This window comes from Phoenix dactylifera, unplaced genomic scaffold (genome assembly GCF_009389715.1).
Source record: "Phoenix dactylifera cultivar Barhee BC4 unplaced genomic scaffold, palm_55x_up_171113_PBpolish2nd_filt_p 000591F, whole genome shotgun sequence".
NCBI lineage: Eukaryota > Viridiplantae > Streptophyta > Magnoliopsida > Arecales > Arecaceae > Phoenix > Phoenix dactylifera.
Window position 1 is genome coordinate 188,165 of NW_024067990.1, and position 21,506 is coordinate 209,670.

The 21,506-nt window shown below is 53.7% G+C and overlaps 1 protein-coding gene and 1 long non-coding RNA gene across 4 annotated transcripts; one reads left to right on the forward strand and one right to left on the reverse strand.

The window, feature by feature from the left end:
* The first annotated feature begins 3,992 nt into the window (after nt 1–3,992).
* On the forward strand, nt 3,993–7,182 carry LOC113463128. 3 transcript variants are annotated; one of them, XR_005508742.1, is made up of 2 exons: nt 3,993–5,588; nt 6,807–7,182. It is a non-coding gene; the product is annotated as an uncharacterized LOC113463128 (long non-coding RNA). The 3 variants fall into 3 exon arrangements; XR_005508740.1 differs by having other exon boundaries at nt 6,818–7,182; XR_003386855.2 differs by lacking the exon at nt 6,807–7,182 and adding an exon at nt 5,686–6,159.
* Nucleotides 7,183–10,250: 3,068 nt separating this feature from the next.
* On the reverse strand, nt 10,251–17,175 carry LOC103713501 (BTB/POZ domain-containing protein At5g41330-like). Its single transcript, XM_039119666.1, has 2 exons — nt 17,138–17,175; nt 10,251–11,292 (listed from the first exon to the last, which is right to left on the reverse strand). Exons 1-2 carry the CDS (start codon nt 17,173–17,175, stop codon nt 10,647–10,649), a joined length of 684 nt encoding a protein of 227 aa, XP_038975594.1. The 3' UTR covers nt 10,251–10,646.
* Between the last annotated feature and the right edge of the window lie 4,331 nt (nt 17,176–21,506).

The window sequence follows — 21,506 nt, forward strand, 5'->3', positions numbered from 1 at the left end:
TGCTCCCCGGCTCGGAGCTAGGGGGCTGGGGTCGGACAAGCGGCCGATCTGACTGCCGCATGACTGAGGCGGGGTGCGCAAGCGCGGGACCCACGGAACTCCTCCCTTGGTCGGCAACTGAAGCATCCTGCCGACCAGGGATTTGTGCCAAGGGCACCGGGCATGGGAGCACCACCGAAGCTCCCCGGGAGCCCGAGCCCCTGGAATCCGCACCCTCCCTCTGACCAGCATCGGGGTGCGCGGGGCGAGAAGGCCCCACCTCGGAGTGCGCAGGGCGAGAAGGACCCGCCTCGGCCACTGCTGTCGCCGGGGTCACTGGGGTCGCCGAGACCTTCTGTTTCTTTCTCGGCTCGGTGGGCTCGCCCGAGAGCTCGGCGGCCCTCTTCTGGAAGCGAGCATAGAGGACTTCGCTTTTAGTCACCATCTTTGCGATATCTGCAAAGGCGAACAGGATTAGAACATTAGAACAGTAAGGAAATAAAAAGAGACACTGTAACTATCCTTACCGTGGGGACGTGCCGAGCTCAAGCCCACGTTCACCAGAGCATCCTCACATATGAGGCCGTTCAGCAAAATGCCGTCCCCGAGGCCGCGGATGGTGTCGATGATCCCCTGCTCACGTGGAGAAAGCTGGGGGGGTTTGTTGATGGACCTGAGCTGGGCCGGCCCCCACCTGGGGTCAAACCCCCAGGACCGTTCAGAACCTAGGAAGAAGAATTTCTTCTTCCAGTAATGAATGGACGAGGGGGCACCATGAAAGAGTGGCCGACCCGCCCGAAGGGCGATGTAGAGCCACTCACCGTCTCCCGGATTCGACTTAAAAATAAAAAGTCGCCGGAAAACGTTGACAGAGGTCGGAATCCCGTGCAGTAAGCACAGTGACAGGAAACCGATCACTGTCCTCCAGGCATTCGGAGCGAGTTGCGCCGGAACCAGCCGGCATACCATCAGCAACTCATTCACGAAGCCGTGAAGAGGAAATCGGAGACCGGCCCAGAGTGACTCTAGGTACACTCCAATCCGGCCTATCGGAGGATCGGTTACCCGATTCCCACGCCTGGCGGGTTCCAAACGGAACCCGTGAAGAGGGAAAAACCACTCTTCGGTCATTTCGACCTCCAGGACGCTCATGGTAGATACAACCTCACTGGGAAGAGAACCCATTGAGAGAGAGAGATTAAAAAGAAAAAGGGGGACCTGAGGAAGATGCCGGAGAAAAGAACTTCAGATTGTGAAAAGCTGGGGGAAGAAAAGCTGGAAGCAGAAGGCAATAGGAAGGGGACGGAGGGCCAGGGGAGAGTTTATATAAACCTCCCCAACGGCCCCGATCGGCAAAAAGAAAAGCCGCACCCCGTTGAGATGACCACACGTGTCGGTCCAAAAGACAGAACGATGCATTTAATTAGGGCTAACGCTTCGAACGCCGAAGCGCCCCATCGGATCGTGCGGCCCCATCATGAGCCCACGGCGCGAGGACGCTTCGCAAAAGGTGTCCCAATAATAAGGCTTTTCGGGAAAGAAGAGACGCCGCCTATTAAAGGCATCTCGAAGCGTCCGATAATTCAAAATGCGCAATAAATTAAAATTTTCGGAATTCGTAATGACCCAACTAAAGCTACTTCCCGCGCTCCAGCTGGTAGCCAACTGGAACTCGGAAGTCGGGGGGTAGTGTTAGGGGAAAAACTCCCTGTTCATACCGCCACGGAGGCGCTCGGCCAAAAAGCGCCGACCGGAAAGGCGCTCGGCCAAAGAGTGCCGACCAGAGAGCACCAACCAGAGGGGTGCTCGGCTAGAGAGCGCCGATCCGAAAAGATGCTCGGCCCAAGAGTGCCGACCAGAGGGAGCGCCAAGAAGAGGCGCTCGGACCAACCAACACAACCAAGTAGGGATGCTCGGCTAGAAAGAGCCGACCAGAGGACGCCGACCAAAAAAGCGCTCGATTAGAAGGCGCTGACCAGAGAGGAAAGAGCGCGAAATAAAGGCGCTCGGCTAGAAGGCGCTCGCCCAAAAGGCGCCGACCAGAAGCATTAGAAGCGACCCCGCCACAGGGCGCCCCATTGGGCGACCAGCTCGGCTCGGCACCCCTGCCGAGCCGATTGCCTTGACCAAATGTTCGACTCCTGCCTAACCCCCTGAGGGACCTGACAACTCCACTACAACCTGCCGCTATCTCCAAGCCATCAAGGCATAAGATCTCCGCAGGTATTCGGCACGATCTGCCATTAATGCATGAGACCCCCTCAAGTCTCCGATGCACTCAGTCATTTAATGAACACGGCTCAAGGCGATCTCCGGATCACTGAACCATCAAAGCGTATGGCTCTTCCTGACCGCCGGTTCACTCGGTAATAAATGCACTTACCATCCACGGACCCCAGGCCCACCGCGGCCGGCGGTTCAACCACTCCAACAGGTTCGATCGACCGTGACAACTTCCTGGTTCCGGTCCGATTCGGCCTTATTCTCCACTACGCCATTAATGGGCCAAATCGTGCCCAATTATTACAAAAGAGAACAAACTCCCTGTCACCTCCCAGGCAACATAAAATCCTTCTATAAAAGGGAGCCTGGGAGGAAAGAAGGGGAGGACCGGAACACAAGTAAACAGCACAGACACAATTGAGCACAATATTCTCTTCATCTTCTCCACATATCTCTTCCTTGCTCTCTCCACATATTTGCCCCCTCTGACTTAAGCATCGGAGGGCCGGCGCCGGGGAGCCCGGCCACCGGCTTTTTTGCAGGACAGGACAGGACGCACTCTCCCTCGCTCGCTCACCCTCCAGGAGGACGCAGCCGGCCGGCGCACCGCCGTCCGCCCTCCCTGCGGCGGAGCTCCTCCTCCCCTGGCTCCGTGGCGGCCCCCGGGTCCAATTTCCAGCAACAAATCTCAATATCTTTTAAAAGGAGCAATGAATCTCAACATTCTCAACTATTTTATTGCTTCTTCACACTTCAATATATTATCATCTTCAAGACATAAATGTATCCTAGTAGCCATGTTTTAAATTTTAGATGACAACTCTAGATGTCAGTTAATGCTTGTTGAGGCTTGTTTGCAGGAGAAATGATACATCTTTGAAGTTATATAACTATAGTTGACAGATAAATACTTTTTTACTAGTCTTTTTGGATGAGGTTCTAAATCGTGAAACAGCACAAGCCCATTGAAACTGACCACGGGCCAATTGTTGTGCTTGTGATTAAATTTAAGTGAAATTGGACCCTTAACCTGGTGAGGACGTCAAGACTTAAATGGAGGAGTATGTGAGGATCGCATGCGGGTGTGTATTTAGTCTCACATCGTCTATGCACTGAGTGGAACTTGGATACTCTTAGAGAGCTAAAGAACCTAAATAATATCTTCCAACTAATCTTTTTCAATGAGATCTTAGGTTGTGACACATGTGATGATCGATCAATATATCTAAATGGCTAAACTGGATTAAACAAGGCAATATGGGGTGGATATTTCAATTAACACTCAAGATTATCAATTCCCTTTGAAATCATAAACTAGGAAAATGATGAAACTCAGAGCAAGTTGGATCTCTATTTGGATGGTCGAGTCATGATAAGATATGTTCGAAAGGAATGTCGAATCTCCATTCTGACGACAAAATAATCGACCTCCACTCCCCAAAAAAGATTTCTCATCAAAAATGGAAGATAGCGGCTCTGCGGTAATTGCAGCAGCAATGGTGCTGTTGGAGTATCAAAGAGACCGATTGTCTGATGCCTTTTCTGATCATTATTTTCTTCATGATCTCGCATCGTTCCATGATTGTCCAACCACCTAGCTGACATGATTATGGTCGAACAAGCAAACCAACCACATACGTGTGTCTGCAACGTGTCCGTGTCAGGATTCTTTCCCGTTTGCTTGGATGGAGACGCCCAATGCTCGATCAGCACTCACTTGTTTGCATATCGTACGATGGTTTGTGATTAAGTGAGACGGAAGACATACATGTCCTGCTTTTTTCTTGGCTTGCTCAATCACAAGCCATGATACAATACACGAATGGCTTATGACTGAGCGCTAGAAGATCTCTCATAGTTCAATGAGAGGATCTAAATTCGACATGTCCTCTTCCAGATGCTTCAGGGAATCATAGGATCATATTTACACCTCCCAAAACTCATCCTCACGCTAACTGTAAGTGAATGCTCGACCTTTTTTTTTTCCTCCATAATTTGTAGATTAATATATTTACTTCGGGTGGTTTTAGTCTTCACGTCTCCAGTTAATCAGGCCATGCTTTGATTTCTTGGAAGTTTACCCGTAAGGCAAACAAAATCAGCTCGAAAAGAAGTTCCATCAGAAGGCCACGGCTCGCGAGTTCATGAAATGAGCTCGCGAATTATGACATTCTCTGCGTTTTTCTTTTCCTATCACCATCTCCACATCCACCTCCATTTCGTCCCCCTGTATCTTATCCCAACGCCTCCCCTTAACCCCCCCCTTCGCATTCCTACCTTGTATTGGTGGAGCTCCACTAGCTTCTACTCTACTCCCGTTGAGCATGATCCAATGCCAGCCACCTGGACTCCTTTTTCCCTGCCCTTAGCGTAGCACCTGCCACCTTTCCTCCGCCTTCACTCTCGCTCACTCCATATGTCTATCCACCGCCCGTCGTCTCCTTTCCAAACCAAACATAATACTATCATAATTGCTAATCTCCATGAAAGCCGTCCGATCAATGCAACTGAATTGTTCGACAACAATAGCTGTACTCGGGAATATCAGTCATAGCATGTGTTGGATGATGCTCCATGACTTTGTCGAAAACAAGTTCTCTCAACATGCCGCCCAGAAGCTGTTCAAAGGAATGCTCTAAAGAAATGTACCACATAAACAGCGCATCACCACCTTCCTCTCAACCTGTAAGGATTTTGGTAGCTCTTTCTCCAACATCTTGGTCGCTGCCGGGGCCGGCTCGAGCCCTAGGCGACTGAGGCGGTCGCCTAAGGCCCCCGGCCCCAAAGAAGCCCCCCGCTGCCGTCGCACCGCGCTGCGTCGCTGCCCAAAGAAGACCCTGCTGCCGCCGCGCCGCGCTGCGTCGCTGCCCAAAGAAGACCCTGCTGCTGCGCTGCACCGCAGTTTTCACAGCAGTGGCACTGTGGCAGTAGCTACTAACCTACCGCCTGGCGCCTAGCTGCCTACGACAATGGATAGCCGACAAGACAAGCAACGGACGACTCCTTCCCCCCTTCTCGTAGAGCCAACGGCTCCCTCGACAAGATGACTGAGGGTGAGTCTTCTGCAGCGACACCATCCCAATCCGGCAATCCCATCGCCATTCGCCCATCGTCCCTTTCTTTAAAATCCTCATGGTCCTCCACTCCTCATTCCTCAATCCTCATCGTCCTTCTCAGCTCCTCTTCTGCAGCTCTGCTTCACCGACCACCCTCTTCTGTCTTCGTCTTCGTCGTGACCAACAAGGGCCGAAGGGCGCCGCCACGCCGGCGAGCCGGCGAGGTCGTCTCCTCTGTCTCCCGCCGTCCCGCGACCTCCTTGCCTCTCTCTCGTCCGCTGAGGCCTAAGTCCCTGGCTCCCATCTTCTTCACGTCAGCCCGCTGCACTTGTAAGTCTCTCTCTCTATATGGACAAGAAAGATGTTTGAGAAAATGCCTATGAAAATTTGTGTGCCTAATTCCGTAGTTTGTTTGTCTTGGCATTAGATGTCTATTGGTTGAGCCGTTGAGGTCAATCCAGTCCATTTACAGCAGTAGTTCGGTCATGCGCCATGAAGTTGATAATCACACTTACATTCTGCATTTATTTGAGTGGCATTACCTTTTGCAAGTTCATGCTGATCTTGAAATCATGCTGCTTCCCCGGTTCCCCCTCCCTCATAGGAACTCACCGAAACATTTGTCCAGCCTTGCTTGAAATTGGTGCTTCCTTGCTTCTAATGTACTTATTGATTTGATCTACAAGCAGCCTTCCTTATCTTTTCTGGGTGAATGTTGGATAGAATGATTCTTTCAGTTTTATTTTTTTATATCTTGCATTGTGCCATTGTCCTTGTGTTGGTGCTCTTAGCATTAGAAGCAGAGCTCAATTCTCAAGTTCCTTTCACTAGCCTTGTCAACAAGTAGAAGTTGAACACCCTTTTTCTGTCTTTTTTTATTGGAGTTTAGAGATTTATTGTCTCTCATGGGGCAAAAATTACTTTCATCCACTAAACATAAGACTAGACTATTTGAATTCACCCAATATTTTCCTGTATATCTTTCCTTTGGAGATAGCATCTCAATTTCTTCCGCACCTCCCCGCCCCGCTCCCCCCCCCCCCAAAAAAAAAGTCTATTGTAGAATTTTTTTAGTATTGAAACACTATTGTTTAAATATGAAAATCACTTATTTCACCTCATTGGTTTGATAGTTTTAGATCCAGTTTCAACTATTTTAATATGTCTGATGGCATCATGCTTAAAGAATTAAACTTTATACTTTTTGAAAACAGAATGTTTGAATAGCCCTATTAGTTTGTTTTACTTGGCAATTCGAAAACAGCACAGGTTTTAGATTGGTTCTAGCTGAAATTTTGACATTTTGCTCTCAGTTTCCATGCCATGGGGAGAAGTCACAAAGTATTATAACAAATTTCTCCTACCATGGTTTACTAATTGGAACATTAAATTTTTTTGTTATCCTTATCTTTCAATATAAAATTATAGATTGATTAGTTTTATCTTATTGTTTTTGAATAGTTTGCATTCTGGGTGTTCTTGAATCTCGACCGTTTTTAAAGTATTTTATATTTATTAAAATATTTTTATCATTTTTTTTAAAAAAAGGTCTCTTTCAGTGAGTTCGCCTTAGGCCCCCAAATATATTGAGCCGCCCCTGGTCGCTGCACTTGTCGATCGCTACCTTGTTCGGGTCCATCTACGAGTTACGACTCCAAGGCTGTTGCTTGCTCCGCCAAATGTTTGGAAATAGCGCCAATGTTCTTTTTGGTCTACTTTGCAGTGCGGTAGCAATTGAGTAGCGGCGGAGCAGCAATAGTGGTCAGGAGATCAGATGCCGGTCTTCGTCCTCTTTCTCAATTGTAATAATAAAAAAGCAGCCCCTCTTCTACATATAAAAGCACTTCTTCTTACTTGCGGAACTTAGACATCTGTACCTAGACTAGAAATTGGTGATGAACAATCAAAAAGCAATTGATCTCGATATTCTTCAGGGAATATAACTGATGCGGGATTTACACCCCCTCACCAGTAGAGCCCACACACCAGCCGAGCAGCAGAAGAGAGAGTGTCCTCCAGAAGGTATTGTCCGCTTTGGATCCGATTCGGGGGTCGAGCGTACCCGGAGCCCTCCTCACGGCGCCTCACGGTTTTGCCCCACAAAAGGCGCCTCCTTAGGGAAGGGTGATTGAGCCCCCCATTATATGGCACAGACCTTCCCGCTACACGGCCGATGTGGGACTAAATTCGGGGAACCCCCCGTAACACAGCCCCCCCAGCGGGGAGGTCCTGTGCCCGGGTCGGCTCCTTGCTGGATAGGCGGAGGGCCGAGGCCCTCCTTCTAGCGCCATCTGATGCGGGATTTACACCCCGTCACCAGCAGAGCCCACACACCAGCCGAGCAGCAGAAGAGAGAGGGTCCCCCAGAAGGTATTGTCCGCTTTGGGTCCGATTCGGGGGTCGAACGTACCCGAAGCCCTCCTCACGGCGCCTCACGGTTTTGCCCCGCAAAAGGCGCCTCCTTAGGGAAGGGTGATTGAGCCCCCCATTATATGGCACAGACCTTCCCGCTACACGGCCGATGTGGGACTAAATTCGGGGAACCCCCCATAACACAGCCCCCCCAGCGGGGAGGTCCTGAACTCATGAACAGGAAACCGCAAGCCGGCCCAGAGCGTCTCGCGGTGAACCGCGATCCGACCTGGGGGCGGCCGTGTCGCCCTATCTTCCGGTCCCGCCGTTTCAAGATGAAACCCGGGCTGGAAGAAGAACCGGGAGCGGATTAATTCCAACTCCTCCCCTGACAGACTCGACCCAACTTCCTCAGGACTGAGACCCATTCTTACAGAAAAATGAAATGAAACTAAAGATAAGGGAGGGAGGGGGAAAAGGAACCCTAGCTAGTATAGGGTGGGAACCTACGGGACATCGCCGGAAATCGCTCCGGGCACCGTCGGCAAAATTTGGTCGAAGGGTGGAGCAAGGAAGGAGACGGCGAAAAAACAAGGCAACCAAATAGAACTCTTAGGGCAGACTCGTGGGGTTTATATAGACCCCCCTGACGCCCAGATCGACAGGGTCGGTTCCCATCCCCCGACCGGATTGCGCCACGTGTCGACCTCGAAAGCCGAGGCACCACATTCACTCCGGATCAATAAATCGGGTACGAAATCGAAATGCTGTCCCATCGGATCTCGGGGCCTCATCATGGGTCCGCAGGATCAGATCACCTTGAAGAACGAGCGGACGTCACCCCCGCTCCCCTCATTTAATAAGGCTCTAGGACACGTGGAGCACCGATGTAGCCTCCACCTCCCCAGATCAATGATCCGCTAATACAAGATCGGAAATGTCCGACCTCAGATCATGCCGCGTGTCCATTTTGAAGCACGGAACGGCATACTCATTGATGAGCAGGGAGCCTCGACCACGAGATCGAGGCGCCGCCTTGTCGGGCCCAGGGACCCTCATCATGGGTTCGCCGCACGAAGCGATCTCGGAGATCCAAGAGGCGCCACCCCCATTACAGCTGCTTCGAAAAACGTAAGGATACAAGCCCCATCATAAGTTCGCTGAATAAAGCGACCTCGAAGCACCAAAAGGCGCAGGTTCCGTCATAAAGGCTCCGAGAAGCGTAAGGGTGCGGACGTGATTCCCTCCAACTTTAATGATAGTCTCTACTTCCCACGTCCGAGCCTGCAAGCCGCTCGAACTCGGAAGTCGGGGGTAGTGTTGGGGGAATAAGGTTTTTTCTCCAGTGACACAAGTACCCCTAAGAAGTCGCACAACCGCCGACCTTGGACAGCCGAAGTCAGCGTCCGACCTCAAGACATCCGACCTCAGAACCTCCGACCTAGAAAAATCTTGACACCCGAGGTCTATCCTTGTCAGCCACCTACTACGACCGTACCCCTCCGATGTCTGGCCAAGGGCCATATCCTGCCACTGCCCCAGCATTTATTGCGCATGACCTCTGCAAACCTCCAGTTCACTCCACAATTAATGCGGATCTCCGGCTTACTCCACAATTAATGCGGATCTCCGGCTTACTTCACAATTAATGCGCATGGCTCCTGTCATCTACGGACCCTCAGCTCTCCACGGCAAGTCAGCCCAGCGGAGTCCAATCGACTATGATAAGTCTCTAATCTCGGCCTTACCTCCGACACCAATGCAATAATTCGCCCGATCGCGTGTCAGCTCGGGTAGTACGACGACCTCACCTCCGACATCAGCACAATGATTCACCCGATCGTGCGCCGATCTGAACAACATGCCAAGCCGTACTATGGCCTCGCCCCATCACATCACAGGTAAACCGACCCCCCTATAAAAGGGAGCCTTTGCTTCTCAGATGGGGGGTTGGGAGATTCCGCACTCTACAAACACTGTTCTTCCTCTTCTCATACATTTGGCCCCCCCTTCTGACTTGAGCGTCGGAGGGCCGGCGCCGGAAAACCCGGCCACCGGTCTATCTGCAGGCACCCGGACGGAGGACGCCGCCCGCCGACGGATCGCCGCTCCCCTGTGAGAACCTGCTACTCCCTCTCTTCGACCGAAGATCGCCCCCGGGTCCAATTTCCAGTAACAGCTGTGTTACGGGGGGTTCCCCGAATTTAGTCCCACATCGGCCGTGTAGCGGGAAGGTCTGTGCCATATAATGGGGGGCTCAATCACCCTTCCCTAAGGAGGCGCCTTTTGTGGGGCAAAATCGTGAGGCGCCGTGAGGAGGGCTTCGGGTACGCTCGACCCCCGAATCGGACCCAAAGCGGACAATACCTTCTGGGGGACACTCTCTCTTCTGCTGCTCGGCTGGTGTGTGGGCTCTGCTGGTGACGGGGTGTAAATCCCGCATCAGATGGTGCTAGAAGGAGGGCCTCGGCCCTCCGCCTATCCAGCAAGGAGCCGACCCGGGCACAGGACCTCCCCGCTGGGGGGGGCTGTATTACGGGGGGTTCCCCGAATTTAGTCCCACATCGGCCGTGTAGCGGGAAGGTCTGTGCCATATAATGGGGGGCTCAATCACCCTTCCCTAAGGAGGCGCCTTTTGTGGGGCAAAACCGTGAGGCGCCGTGAGGAGGGCTTCGGGTACGCTCGACCCCCGAATCGGACCCAAAGCGGACAATAGCTTCTGGGGGACACTCTCTCTTCTGCTGCTCGGCTAGTGTGTGGGCTCTGCTGGTGACGGGGTGTAAATCCCGCATCAATAACAAATGACAGTATCAAAGCACCACCACGGAATATTGGTTTGAACGGTAGAAAATATCACTGTACCTATGATTGCCAGGGTTCAAATCCGCTGCGCAATCACCGAGGTTTTCCGCCTCCATCATTTTGCCAGTCCTAGGATCTTGCCCAGCGTGGACGGGGTGGACAGTAGAGGTGGGCATTGCTTGCTACAGTAATGGGCCGTGCTAGGCACGGCTCATAAAAAGAGGTCGGGCTGGGTTAAGGATTTCGGGCCCGCGGGCCGAGCCCGACACGGCCCATAAGGGCCTGGGCTGGCACGATTCGTGGGCCAAGCACGGCACGGCCCACCATCCTACTCTTCCCAAACCCCAACAACGTTATCTTCTTCACTCCTCCATCCTTGGCCCTCCCCATCATATTCCTCCTCATGATCCTCTCCCCATTTAATCCATCCTCGCGGCTCCTCGTCGACGGCCCCATCAACACCTCCGTCCACATCTCCACCTCCCCTCCCCTGCTGCAGAACACCTGCCTCCCGTGGCTCTCGGTTCGGCACCCGCTCTCTTCCTTCCTCCCCGTCGCCGCCTTCCTCGCATCGCCGAGGCAAACCCACGGCTCCTCCGCGCTAAGTTTCCTCAAATCCGCCATGAACACCTCGCCGGAGTTTACTCCAACCTTGAACATCGCCGAGAGGCTGTCAGAGGCGGCGAGGGAGGGGGAGAGGGCGAGGAGGGAGTCGACGGCGGGGAAGTGGGTGAGGACGGTGGCGCGGCGGCGGAGCGCGGGGTCGAAGGCGGTGATCTTGCTTCCGTAGGCGACGAGGAGGGAGCCGGAGGAGGCGGCGGAGAGGGCGGAGGGGGGGTCGTGGTCGGGGAGGGGGAGGGCGAGGGAGCGGCGGAGGGTTCTAGAAACAGAAGCTATTTTTTTTTTGGACAGACGGACCGTGCCTGGCACGGCCCGTCTCATGCCGGGCCCGGCATGGCCCGCCACCCCACGGGCCTAGGGTCGTGCCGGGCTTAGCCTTTAGGTTAAGCGGGCCGTGCCAGGCACGGCCCGTTTAGTAACAGGCCGGGTCAGGCACGGCCCGTTTGGTCTGTGGCCCGGTGGGCCTGGATCGGGCCGGGTCCGGCATGGCCCGATGCCCATCTCTAGTGGACAGAGGGGACGAGGGTGCATCGTTCGCGCAAAGAAAGAATTCACCTTCTTTGGAATAGTCGTTGGATCCATACAAGCTGCTTCAAGATCTATGTAGATAGTTGAATGATAAAATTTGGAGCGCTTTGTGATCTATAGATCACTCCAATGGTCGATGATGTGAAAAAAAAAAATAATCATTCATCCACACACGAAGGATACAGCCTGAACACGAATAAAAAGGATAGGGTAGCCCAAAGCTCTCTCTAGCTCAAACAAAAGAACAACAACTAATAATAATGTCAAAGCTCAAAAAAATTAGTATAGAATCTAGAAGGTGCCATAACAAAGCCCTAACTTAATCAAAACTTCTTGCAAACATTATTGTAAACACATCTCAAATATAAATTTTGAACGATTGAAATTTAATAACACAATGCTAACCCAATTAAGTTACATCAGGGATACAACCCTAGATTTGCTTCAGCAAATGCAGGGCAATATAAAATCCAAGATAGCCATTATCAAAATGACAAAAGCGCACAAATTTTGAATGATAAAAATCTAATAACACAAAGCTAACCTGATCAACATACAGGATTGGTGAGCTAACTCTAGGTTTGCTCCAATGTATGAAGGGTAATGTAAAATCTAGGATGACCATAATCAAAACGACAGAAGTGCACAAATTTGAATCATAAAAAATTAATAGTACAAAGCTAGCCCAATCAATTTACATGATTGCTGTTCTAAGTTTGCTCCAACGTCCGGAGGGCAATATAAAATCCAGGGTAAACAAAATCAAAATGACAGAAGGGTATAAATTTGGTATGATTAAAATTCAATAACACAAAGCTAACCCAATCAATTTACATGATTGGCAATCCAACTCCAAGTATGCCAACCTATGAAGGGCAATATAAAATTTAGGATGGCCATAATTAAAATGATAAAAGTGCGAAAGAGCTGGATAATACCTCTAAATGAAACACTTCCTTAATGAAACAAGATTGTTCCCATCCATAGATGCAGCCGGCCAGAATGAAGCAAGCAAGTTACGTTAAACAAAACGAGATATTTCAATCAAGAAGACAAAATGAGACATTGATGAAAGGGACTTGTTAGGATAATCAGGTTCGTGGCTGCCATTCATTTTCTCTTTTATTTCTACCCTAGCTTGATGTGATCATTCTAGGTCGTCTTATCTGAGTATGCCCATTTTTTAGGGTTATACTTGCATGCAGCTATATTGCGGTTCCAATTGTTCCGGAGCTTGATCCGCACCACCGACTGCACGTTGTGGGGCAATAAATAGGTTATTTTTTAAGCCTGAAATTATATTTTGCACTTGTATTTTGGATCAGGCACGGAATTTTGGAGGCAAATTTCTGTTATTGATGAAAAAATGCATCTTATTGTGGTTGAAAATTGGTTCGAATAAGATGCCATGCTAGTTGAGCTGCTAAAGTGCGCGAACGATCAACTGCTCAAATCATGAAGATTAGCTGAAATTGGTCCGACTAAGATGCAGCGACTGTTGTGCTTGGATGATGGCAGTTTCGATACTGGTCGCTCCCGATATGATGCTGGACGGATGAGATCATTCTTAGACTTTTGCTCGGATATCAAATTTGATCTGAAACAGCAAAGATTAAAAAGCTCCCTTGTCAAAGAGTGTATGGTAAAAAATCATTTGACGCCTAAAATGGATTTTTAGAACATAATGAAAATGTTGCAATAGTGGCGTAGTAGCAATACAAGGAAGTAAAAGGGCTCAAAAATGCTTACACGAAGAATCTTCCTAAAATGGTTATTTATATAGATTATGTTGCTGGAAATTGGACCCGGGGGCAGTTTTCGGTCGAGGAGAGGGAGCGGCGGTGAGTTCTCACGGCGGGGCGGCGGTCCGTCGGCGAGCGGCGTCCTCCGTCTGGGGCGGTCGGAGAGAAGGGGCGGCAGGTCCTCGTGGCGAAGCGGCGGTCCGTCAGTTGGCGGTGCCCTCCGTCCGGGTGCCTGCACACGAACCGGTGGCCGGGTTTTCCGGCGCCGGCCCTCCGACGCTCAAGTCAGGGAGGGGGCAAATAGTGTCGAAAAGGAGATAAATAATGTCTGTAGAGTATATCAATCTTCCAACCCCCTCCTGAGAGGCCAAGGCTCCCTTTTATAGGCGGGGGTTGGTTTACCTGCGATGTAACAGGGCGAGGCCGTAGTACGGCTCGGCATGTTGTTCAGGTCGGCGCATGGTCAGGCGAATCATTGCCCTGATGTCGGCGGTGAGGGCGTCGTATAACCCGAACTAGCACGCTGTCAGACGAATTATTGCATTGGTGTCGAGGTATGGCCGAGATCGGAGACTTATCATAGTTGACTAGACTCTGCTGGGCTGATTTGCCGTGGAGAGCTGAGAGTCCGTAGATGACAGGAGCCATGCGCATTTATAGTGGAGTAAGCTGGAGATCCGCATTTATTGTGGAGTAAGCCGGAGATCCGCATTTATTGTGGAGTAAGCTGGAGATCCGCATTTATTGTGGAGTAAGCCAGAGATCCGCATTTATTGTGGAGTAAGCCGGAGATCCGCATTTATTGTGGAGTAAGCCGGAGAGTTACAGCGACCATGCGTAATAAATGCCAGAGGGGCGTCAGGGTATGGTCCTCGGCCAGACCTCTGAGGCGCGCGGCCGTAGTAGGTGGATGACAAGAGTAGACCTCGAACATCGGGGTTTTTCTTAGGTCGGAGGTCTCGAGGTCGGGCGTTCCGAAGTCGGACGCCGACTTCGGCCGTCCGGGGTCGGAAGTTGTACGGCTTCTTAGGGGCATTTATGTCATTTGGGAAAAAATCTTATTCCCCCCAACACTACCCCCCGACTTCCGAGTTCGAACGACTTGTGGGCTCGGACGTGGGAAGTAAAGTCTGTCACTGAGGTTGGGGGGCGAGTCTCGTCCGCCCCCTTGCGCTTCTCGGAGCTTTCATGGTGAAACCTGCGCCCTTTGGCGTCTCGAGGCTGCTTTATTCAGTGAGCTTATGATGAAGCTCGTATCATTACGCTTCTTGAAGTGGAGGTGGCGTCTCTTGAATCGCCAGGATCACCTTACGGCGGATTAATGATGGGGGTCCTCGAGCTCGTCGAGGCGGTGCCTCAATCCCGTAATTGAGGCTTCTCGCTCATTAATGAGCGTGCCGTTACGGAGTTTAAAACGGACACGCGGCGTGACCCAAGGTCGGACGCTTCCGATTTCGTATTACTGGATCACAATTCCGGAGAGGTGGAGGCCACATCGAGGCTCCACGTGTCCCAGATCTTATTAAATGAGGGGGCGGGGCAGCGTCCGCTCGTTCCTCAAGACGATTTGATTTTGCAGACCCATGATGAGGCCCCGAGACCCGATGGGACAACGCTTCGATTTCGTACCCGATTTATTAATCCGGAGTGAATACGGTGCCTCGGCTTCCGAGGTCGACACGTGGCGCAACCCGATCTGGGGATGGGAACCGACCCCATCGATCTGGGCCGTCAGGGGGGTCTATATAAACCCCTCGAGGTTGCCCTAAAGGTCTTATTTGGCTGCTTCTTATTTTCGTTGCCTTTCTCCCTTGCTTCCTTTCTCCACCGAACCTTGCCGTCGGTGCCCGGAGCGATTTCCGGCGATGTCCAGTAGGTTTTCACCCTGTTTTCACTAGGGTTTCCTCTTTTCTTCTCCTCCCCAACTTCCATTTTCCGCTCTTTTTAACTTTTATTTCGTTCTTCTGTGGGAATGGGTTTGGGTCCTGAGGAAGTGGGATCGAGCCTGTCGGGGGAGGAGTTGGAGCTGATCCGCTCCCGGTTCTTCTTCCAGCCCGGGTTTCGTCTTGAAACTGCGGGGCCGGAGGACAGGGTGACGCAGCCGCCCCCAGGTCGGATCGCGGTCTACCGCGAGACACTTTGGGCTGGCCTGCGCTTTCCCGCCCACGAGTTCGTGAGCCAGCTGCTGGCCGAGTACCAGCTCGTCCCGGCGCAGTTGGCTCCGAACTCGTGGAGGACCATAATCGGGTTCTTGTCCCTGTGCCTCGGGCACGGGATCCCGATCTCGGTAGGCCTCTTCCGCCGGTGTTTTCTGTTAAAGAAGAACCCGGCGGATGCAGGGTGGCTATACTTCGCCTTTCGGGGCGGTATGTCACTCTTCCAGGGTGCCCCTTCCTCGATTCATGAGTGGAAGGGGAAGTTTTTCTTCCTGGCGTCTGAGGCGCCTTGGGGGTTCGACCCGAGGTGGGGGAACCCTCGGTTGAAGACCCTCAATAAGCTCTCCGAGCCCTCGAGGAGGGAGCTGAGGACCCTGGACTCCGTGCGAGCCCTCGGGAGGGGCAACGACCTGACCGAGCTCCTGCGGGAGGACGCCCTGGCGAGCGTAGGTCTGAGCTCGGCGTGCCCCGAGGGTAAGGGTGGTTACATTGTTTTATTTTTTCTTCGTTCTTTGCTTTTACTGTCACTGGTCTGACACTTGACGAAATTTTGATTTCAGATATTCCCCGCCTGCCGACCAGCAACACATCACTTTTCTCTCGCCTGAGGAGGCGAGAGGCCGAGGCCGGGGGAGCTAGGCCCCAGCCCCGGAAGAGGGCGAGGTCGGACGGCGCCTCCAGTTCAGCCGGCACGAGTGGCCCCGAGGCGGGGGCCCCTGCAGCCGACCCGAGGCGGGAGCGGGTCGTTAGTGATGCAGGCCCGTCGGCCCCTCCCTGCCCTGCCCCCCTTGCCCAGCGGGGGGAGTCGTCCATGGCCCCGCAGCAGCCAGAACCCGGGCTTGCTCGAGGCCCCGAAGCGAGCGGCTCCGGGACCTCGGGCCCGGTCGTGCCAAGCTCTTCCCGGGCTTTCCGAGAGGAGTCGGTCGAGCCGGACTCCCCTATTCCCGAGGGGAGCTCGGCCTTTCAGGATGCCGAGGTAGCGCGCTTCATGTTGCGGCGTGCGGTACTTCCAGCGGACCGGGCCGTGTTCCGGAATGTTTCGCTGGAGGAGGTCGTTGGCAGCGCTTACTGCAACACCGCCCGGGTAAGCTTCCTTCTTAATTTCCTTGAGTTACTAGCGTACTTGTGTGCTTTTCAACTCACAATACCCTCGCTTCTTTCTTTTCAGCATATTCTCGAGCTCGACACCTTGGCGTTCATTGCCCACGGGTGTCGGGAAGAAGTCCGACAGCTCGGCCGACAGCTGGAGCTGGCCAAGAAAAGAGTCGCCGAGCTGGAGGCGGCGTTGGCCGCGGCCGAGGCTCGGTGGGCGGCCACCGAGGCTGAGTGCCTCGCTATGGCGGAGGGGCTCGAGGAGGAGAAGGCCGCCCACGCCCTAACCAGGTCGGCCTTGCGCGGCACGGAGGCGCGCTTAGGGGAGGTCCAGGCCGAGGTCGCGGCCCTCAGGTATGAGGACGGGGTCTCCCGCCTCCGAATCGAGCAACTTGAGGCCCGGGAGAGGAGGGCACTCGAGCGAGCCGAACATGCCGTCGAGCTCTTCAAGGAGTCGCAAGAGTTCCGCGACATGTTGGAGGAGGAGACAGTGGACGGGTTCCTCCGAGGTTTCGAGAACTTCCGGGCTCAGATGCGCCGGTACTGCCCTCAATACGACCTCTCGACGATCCGTCCGAGGGAGGACCTGGGCCTGGGGTCCGACGTGGAAGCCCTCCTCGCCATTTTGACATCCGAGGCGGGGATATACGAAGAAGACCCCACCGAGCCTTCGACGGGGGTGGCCGAGGCGGTTGGCACCATAGAGGCGGCTCCGGCGGCCGAGACGGACGCCGTCCCGGAGGCGGTACCCGAGGCCCCTGCCCCCGACCCCGAGCCTGTGCCGGCTGAAAACCTCGAGATCATCAACGTGCCGGACGACCCCCCGGACGTTGCTCCCGCCGCTTAGGACTTAGCGTATTTTTCCTTTCTTTTTCATTGTATCCGAGGTCGGCTCTTAAATGGTCGACCTCCAATTTTGTAATCGGCCTTCGGCCTTCTGTTAATGAAAAACACTTTCATCATTATGTGTTTGTCTTTCTTTTTTGTTGCGAACGAGGCTAGAGCCTTAGCTAACTGCCTCGACGACCTCTAACTTCACATCTTAGTTTTTGGGTTGCTTAACGAAGTTGTCCCCTTTCCCCGGGCTATGTCTTAGCCTTCTCGGGTTCCAGTCATTCCGACCAAAAGGAGCTCCGAGTCTTAGGTTTTTTAGAAAATTCCTCTAAGTCCCATAGCTCGGATCTAAGAATCGTGGAAGTCATCACGTTTAGCCTTTAGAGAAATCCCAAGGCCTCTAGGTCGGGCCTTAGCCCTTCAAGTAAGACCGGACTAGGTCTATGCCTGCTGCTATTCGGAGATTTTAGTCGGGTTTCCGAACTTAACTCCGAACCCCTCGTAGGGAGCGCGGGCTAATAAGTAAATCATCGTCGAAGGCTTTCGTAGTTATCGTTCTCGGACTCTGCCGAGATCTCGGTGAGCAAGGCTGGGATTTCCAAAAATTGCCTTGGTATCCATGTTTGGCTGACACACTCGTGGTCGAGACCACTTTCTCAGCTAGATGTCGGAGTTTACGTAGAAGAGCCGAGTTGGGCCCTAATTTATGAAGCCTTTGTACAGATTGCGGAGATTTGACGAACGGAGCCTGCATAATGTAGTTAGGGGGTCGATCTTAAGCCGACCCATTGGAGAGGGCCGACTTTGGGGCGAGATAAGACTCCAACGTTGGGATTCCGCTCAGCAGTATGTAGATAAAATTTAACAAGGAGGGCGTCTAGTTAGACGTACCTCTTGCATTCTCGGAGTTATGCTTCGCATGGTGGAGTAGGTTGCCTCCTTTCCTCGTCGACCTCCGGAGCCATTTTGACTTAAAGGGGGGCTCGGGTTTCTCACGGACCCAACAGCTCCCACCGAGGTTGAGAGGATTTGGCGAGGCTTTATTGAATCGTAGCTCTCTGCGAGGTCGAGGGAGTTTCCGACCCCATGGTAGGACCTCGGGCGCCTCAACCTTGGTCGAGGGATCTTGCGTCAGGTCGGCGAGTCCGTGGACGCTTCGCTGACCTGTGGTGCCTCCCGAGGTCGAGGGAGTTTGGGACTCTACGGTCGGCCCTCGGGGCATCCCGGCCTTAGTCGAGGGATAGTTCGTCAGGTCGGCGGGTCTGGGCACGCTCTACCGACCTGCGACGCTTCCCGAGGTCGAGGGAGTCTGGTTCTCTATGGTCGACCCTCGGAGCATCCCGACCTTAGTCGGGGAATAGCTCACTTCGGGGATCGGGGATCGTCGACCGCTCCCGGGGGTCCACTTCGTGGCGCCCCGGGTGGAACCACCCTTTCCACCCCTTACGGCTTCTTCCCGAGGTCGAGGGAGTCTGGTTCTCTACGGTCGACCCTCGGGGCATCCCGGCCTTAGTCGAGGGATAGTTCGTCAGGTCGGCGGGTCTGGGCACGCTCTACCGACCTGCGACGCTTCCCGAGGTCGAGGGAGTCTGGTTCTCTACGGTCGACCCTCGGGGCATCCCGACCTTAGTCGAGGGATCGCTCGTTTCGGGGATCGGGGATCGTCGACCGCTCCCGGGGGTCCACTTCGTGGCGCCCCAGGTGGAGCCACCCTTTCCACCCCTCACGGCGCCTTTTCGAGGTCGAGGGAGTCTGGTTCTCTACGGTCGACCCTCGGGGCATCCCGACCTTAGTCGAGGGATCGTTCGTCAAGTCGGCGGGTCTGGGCACGCTCTACCGACCTGCGACGCTTCCCGAGGTCGAGGGAGTCTGGTTCTCTACGGTCGACCCTCGGGGCATCCCGACCTTAGTCGAGGGATCGCTCGTTTCGGGGATCGGGGATCGTCGACCGCTCCCGGGGATCCACTTCGTGGCGCCCCGGGTGGAGCCACCCTTTCCACCCCTCACGGCGCCTTCCCGAGGTCGAGGGAGTCTGGTTCTCTACGATCGACCCTCGGGGCATCCCGACCTTAGTCGAGGGATCGTTCGTCAAGTCGGCGGGTCTGGGCACGCTCTACCGACCTGCGACGCTTCCCGAGGTCGAGGGAGTCTGGTTCTCTACGGTCGACCCTCGGGGCATCCCGACCTTAGTCGAGGGATCGCTCGTTTCGGGGATCGGGGATCGTCGACCGCTCCCGGGGGTCCACTTCGTGGCGCCCCGGGTGGAGCCACCCTTTCCACCCCTCACGGCGCCTTCCCGAGGTCGAGGGAGTCTGGTTCTCTACGGTCGACCCTCGGGGCATCCCGACCTTAGTCGAGGTAGGAGAACGAGCCGAGCTCGTCTGGTCAGAGAGGACCGTGCTCATAGGGGGAAGTTGATGGAGAACGAGCCGAGCTCGTCTGGTCAGAGAGGACCGTGCTCATAGATGGATGTTGATGGAGAACGAGCCGAGCTCGTCTGGTCAGAGAGGACCGTGCTCATAGATGGATGTTGATGGAGAACGAGCCGAGCTCGTCTGGTCAGAGAGGATCGTGCTCATATCTTGACGTCTCGAGCATCCCTATAGCCGGGGCATCCCGACGAACCGGGGCATTCTGACCTTAGTCGAGGGAATTTCGCGCCAAGTCGATATTTCGTCATCCTGCGATTCTTTCCGAGGTCGAGGGAGTTTGGGACTCTACGGTCGAGCCTCGAGGCATCCCAATTTTGGCCGGGGAATCTGAGGATCACAGACGACCCAATATTAGAAGAGAATTACAGCCATCAAGATAAGAGAATTATTTGTGAAAAGGAAGCTGAGTCCATTGTCCTGATTGTCTTGAACCCCTAGGGGTTTTACTGGTAGTACATTCGTAGATTCTCGGAGTTCCAGCTTCGCGGGATCAGGGTCCCCTCTAAGGACTTTAATTTATACGCCCCTGGTCGTTGTACCCGGGCGATCTGATACGGCCCCTCCCAATTTGGGGCGAGCTTTCCTTGCTCAGTCGGTTGAGAAGCCTCGGCTCTCCTGAGGATGAGGTCCCCCCCTTTGAAGAGCTTGGGCTTGACTCTAGAGTTGTAGTATTGGGCCGTTCGCTGTTGGTATCTCGCCATGCGGACCCGGGCAACCTCTTTTGTCTCTTCGACGAGGTCCAAGTTGCTCCTGAGCTGGGAAGAATTGGTGTCGGGGTCGTAATGCTCCACCCTTGAAGAAGGCAGGCCGATCTCCAACGGGATGACGGCCTCGGTGCCGTATGCTAGGTTGAAGGGGGTCTCTCCCGTGGGCAGTCGGAACGTGGTCTGGTATGCCCAAAGGACATTGTACAAGTCCTCGACCCACTGTCCTTTGGACCGATCAAGCCTAGCCTTGAGCCCCTGCAAAATAGTGCGGTTAGTTACCTCAGTTTCCTCGTTTGTCTGGGGGTGAGCGACTGAGGTGAAACGGTGATCAATGCCGAGCTCAGAGCAAAATTCTCTGAAACGAACATTGTCAAATTGTCGACCATTGTCAGATACAAGGATACGGGGTAGTCCGAATCTGCAAATTATGGACTTCCACACGAAGTCCCGCATCTTTTGCTCGGTGATCCGGGCGACGGGTTCGGCCTCGACCCATTTGGTGAAGTAGTCAATGGAGACGACCAGGAACTTTCTCTGTCCGGTGGCCAGGAGAAAGGGCCCCAGGATGTCGATCCCCCATTGGGCGAACGGCCAGGGGGCGATGATGGAGGTCAGCAGAGCTGAGGGTCGGCGCTGGACATTGGCGTTTCGTTGGCACCGATCGCACTTCCGGACGAAATCCGTTGCATCCTTCTGGAGTGTGGGCCAATAATATCCTTGTCGCAGGACTTTATGGGCTAGTGCCCGACCCCCCAGGTGATTTCCGCAGATCCCTTCATGGACCTCTCGGAGGGCATAGTCCGCCTCGGAGGGGCGGAGGCATCTGAGAAGGGGAGAAGTAAATGATCGTCGATAGAGTTTATTCTCGTACAAGACATACCGGGGAGCCTGACGCTTGATTCGGCGAGCCTCCATCTCGTCGTGAGGCAGGATTCCGTCCTGAAGGTAGCAGACGAGCCCATCGATCCAGCTTGGCTCGGAG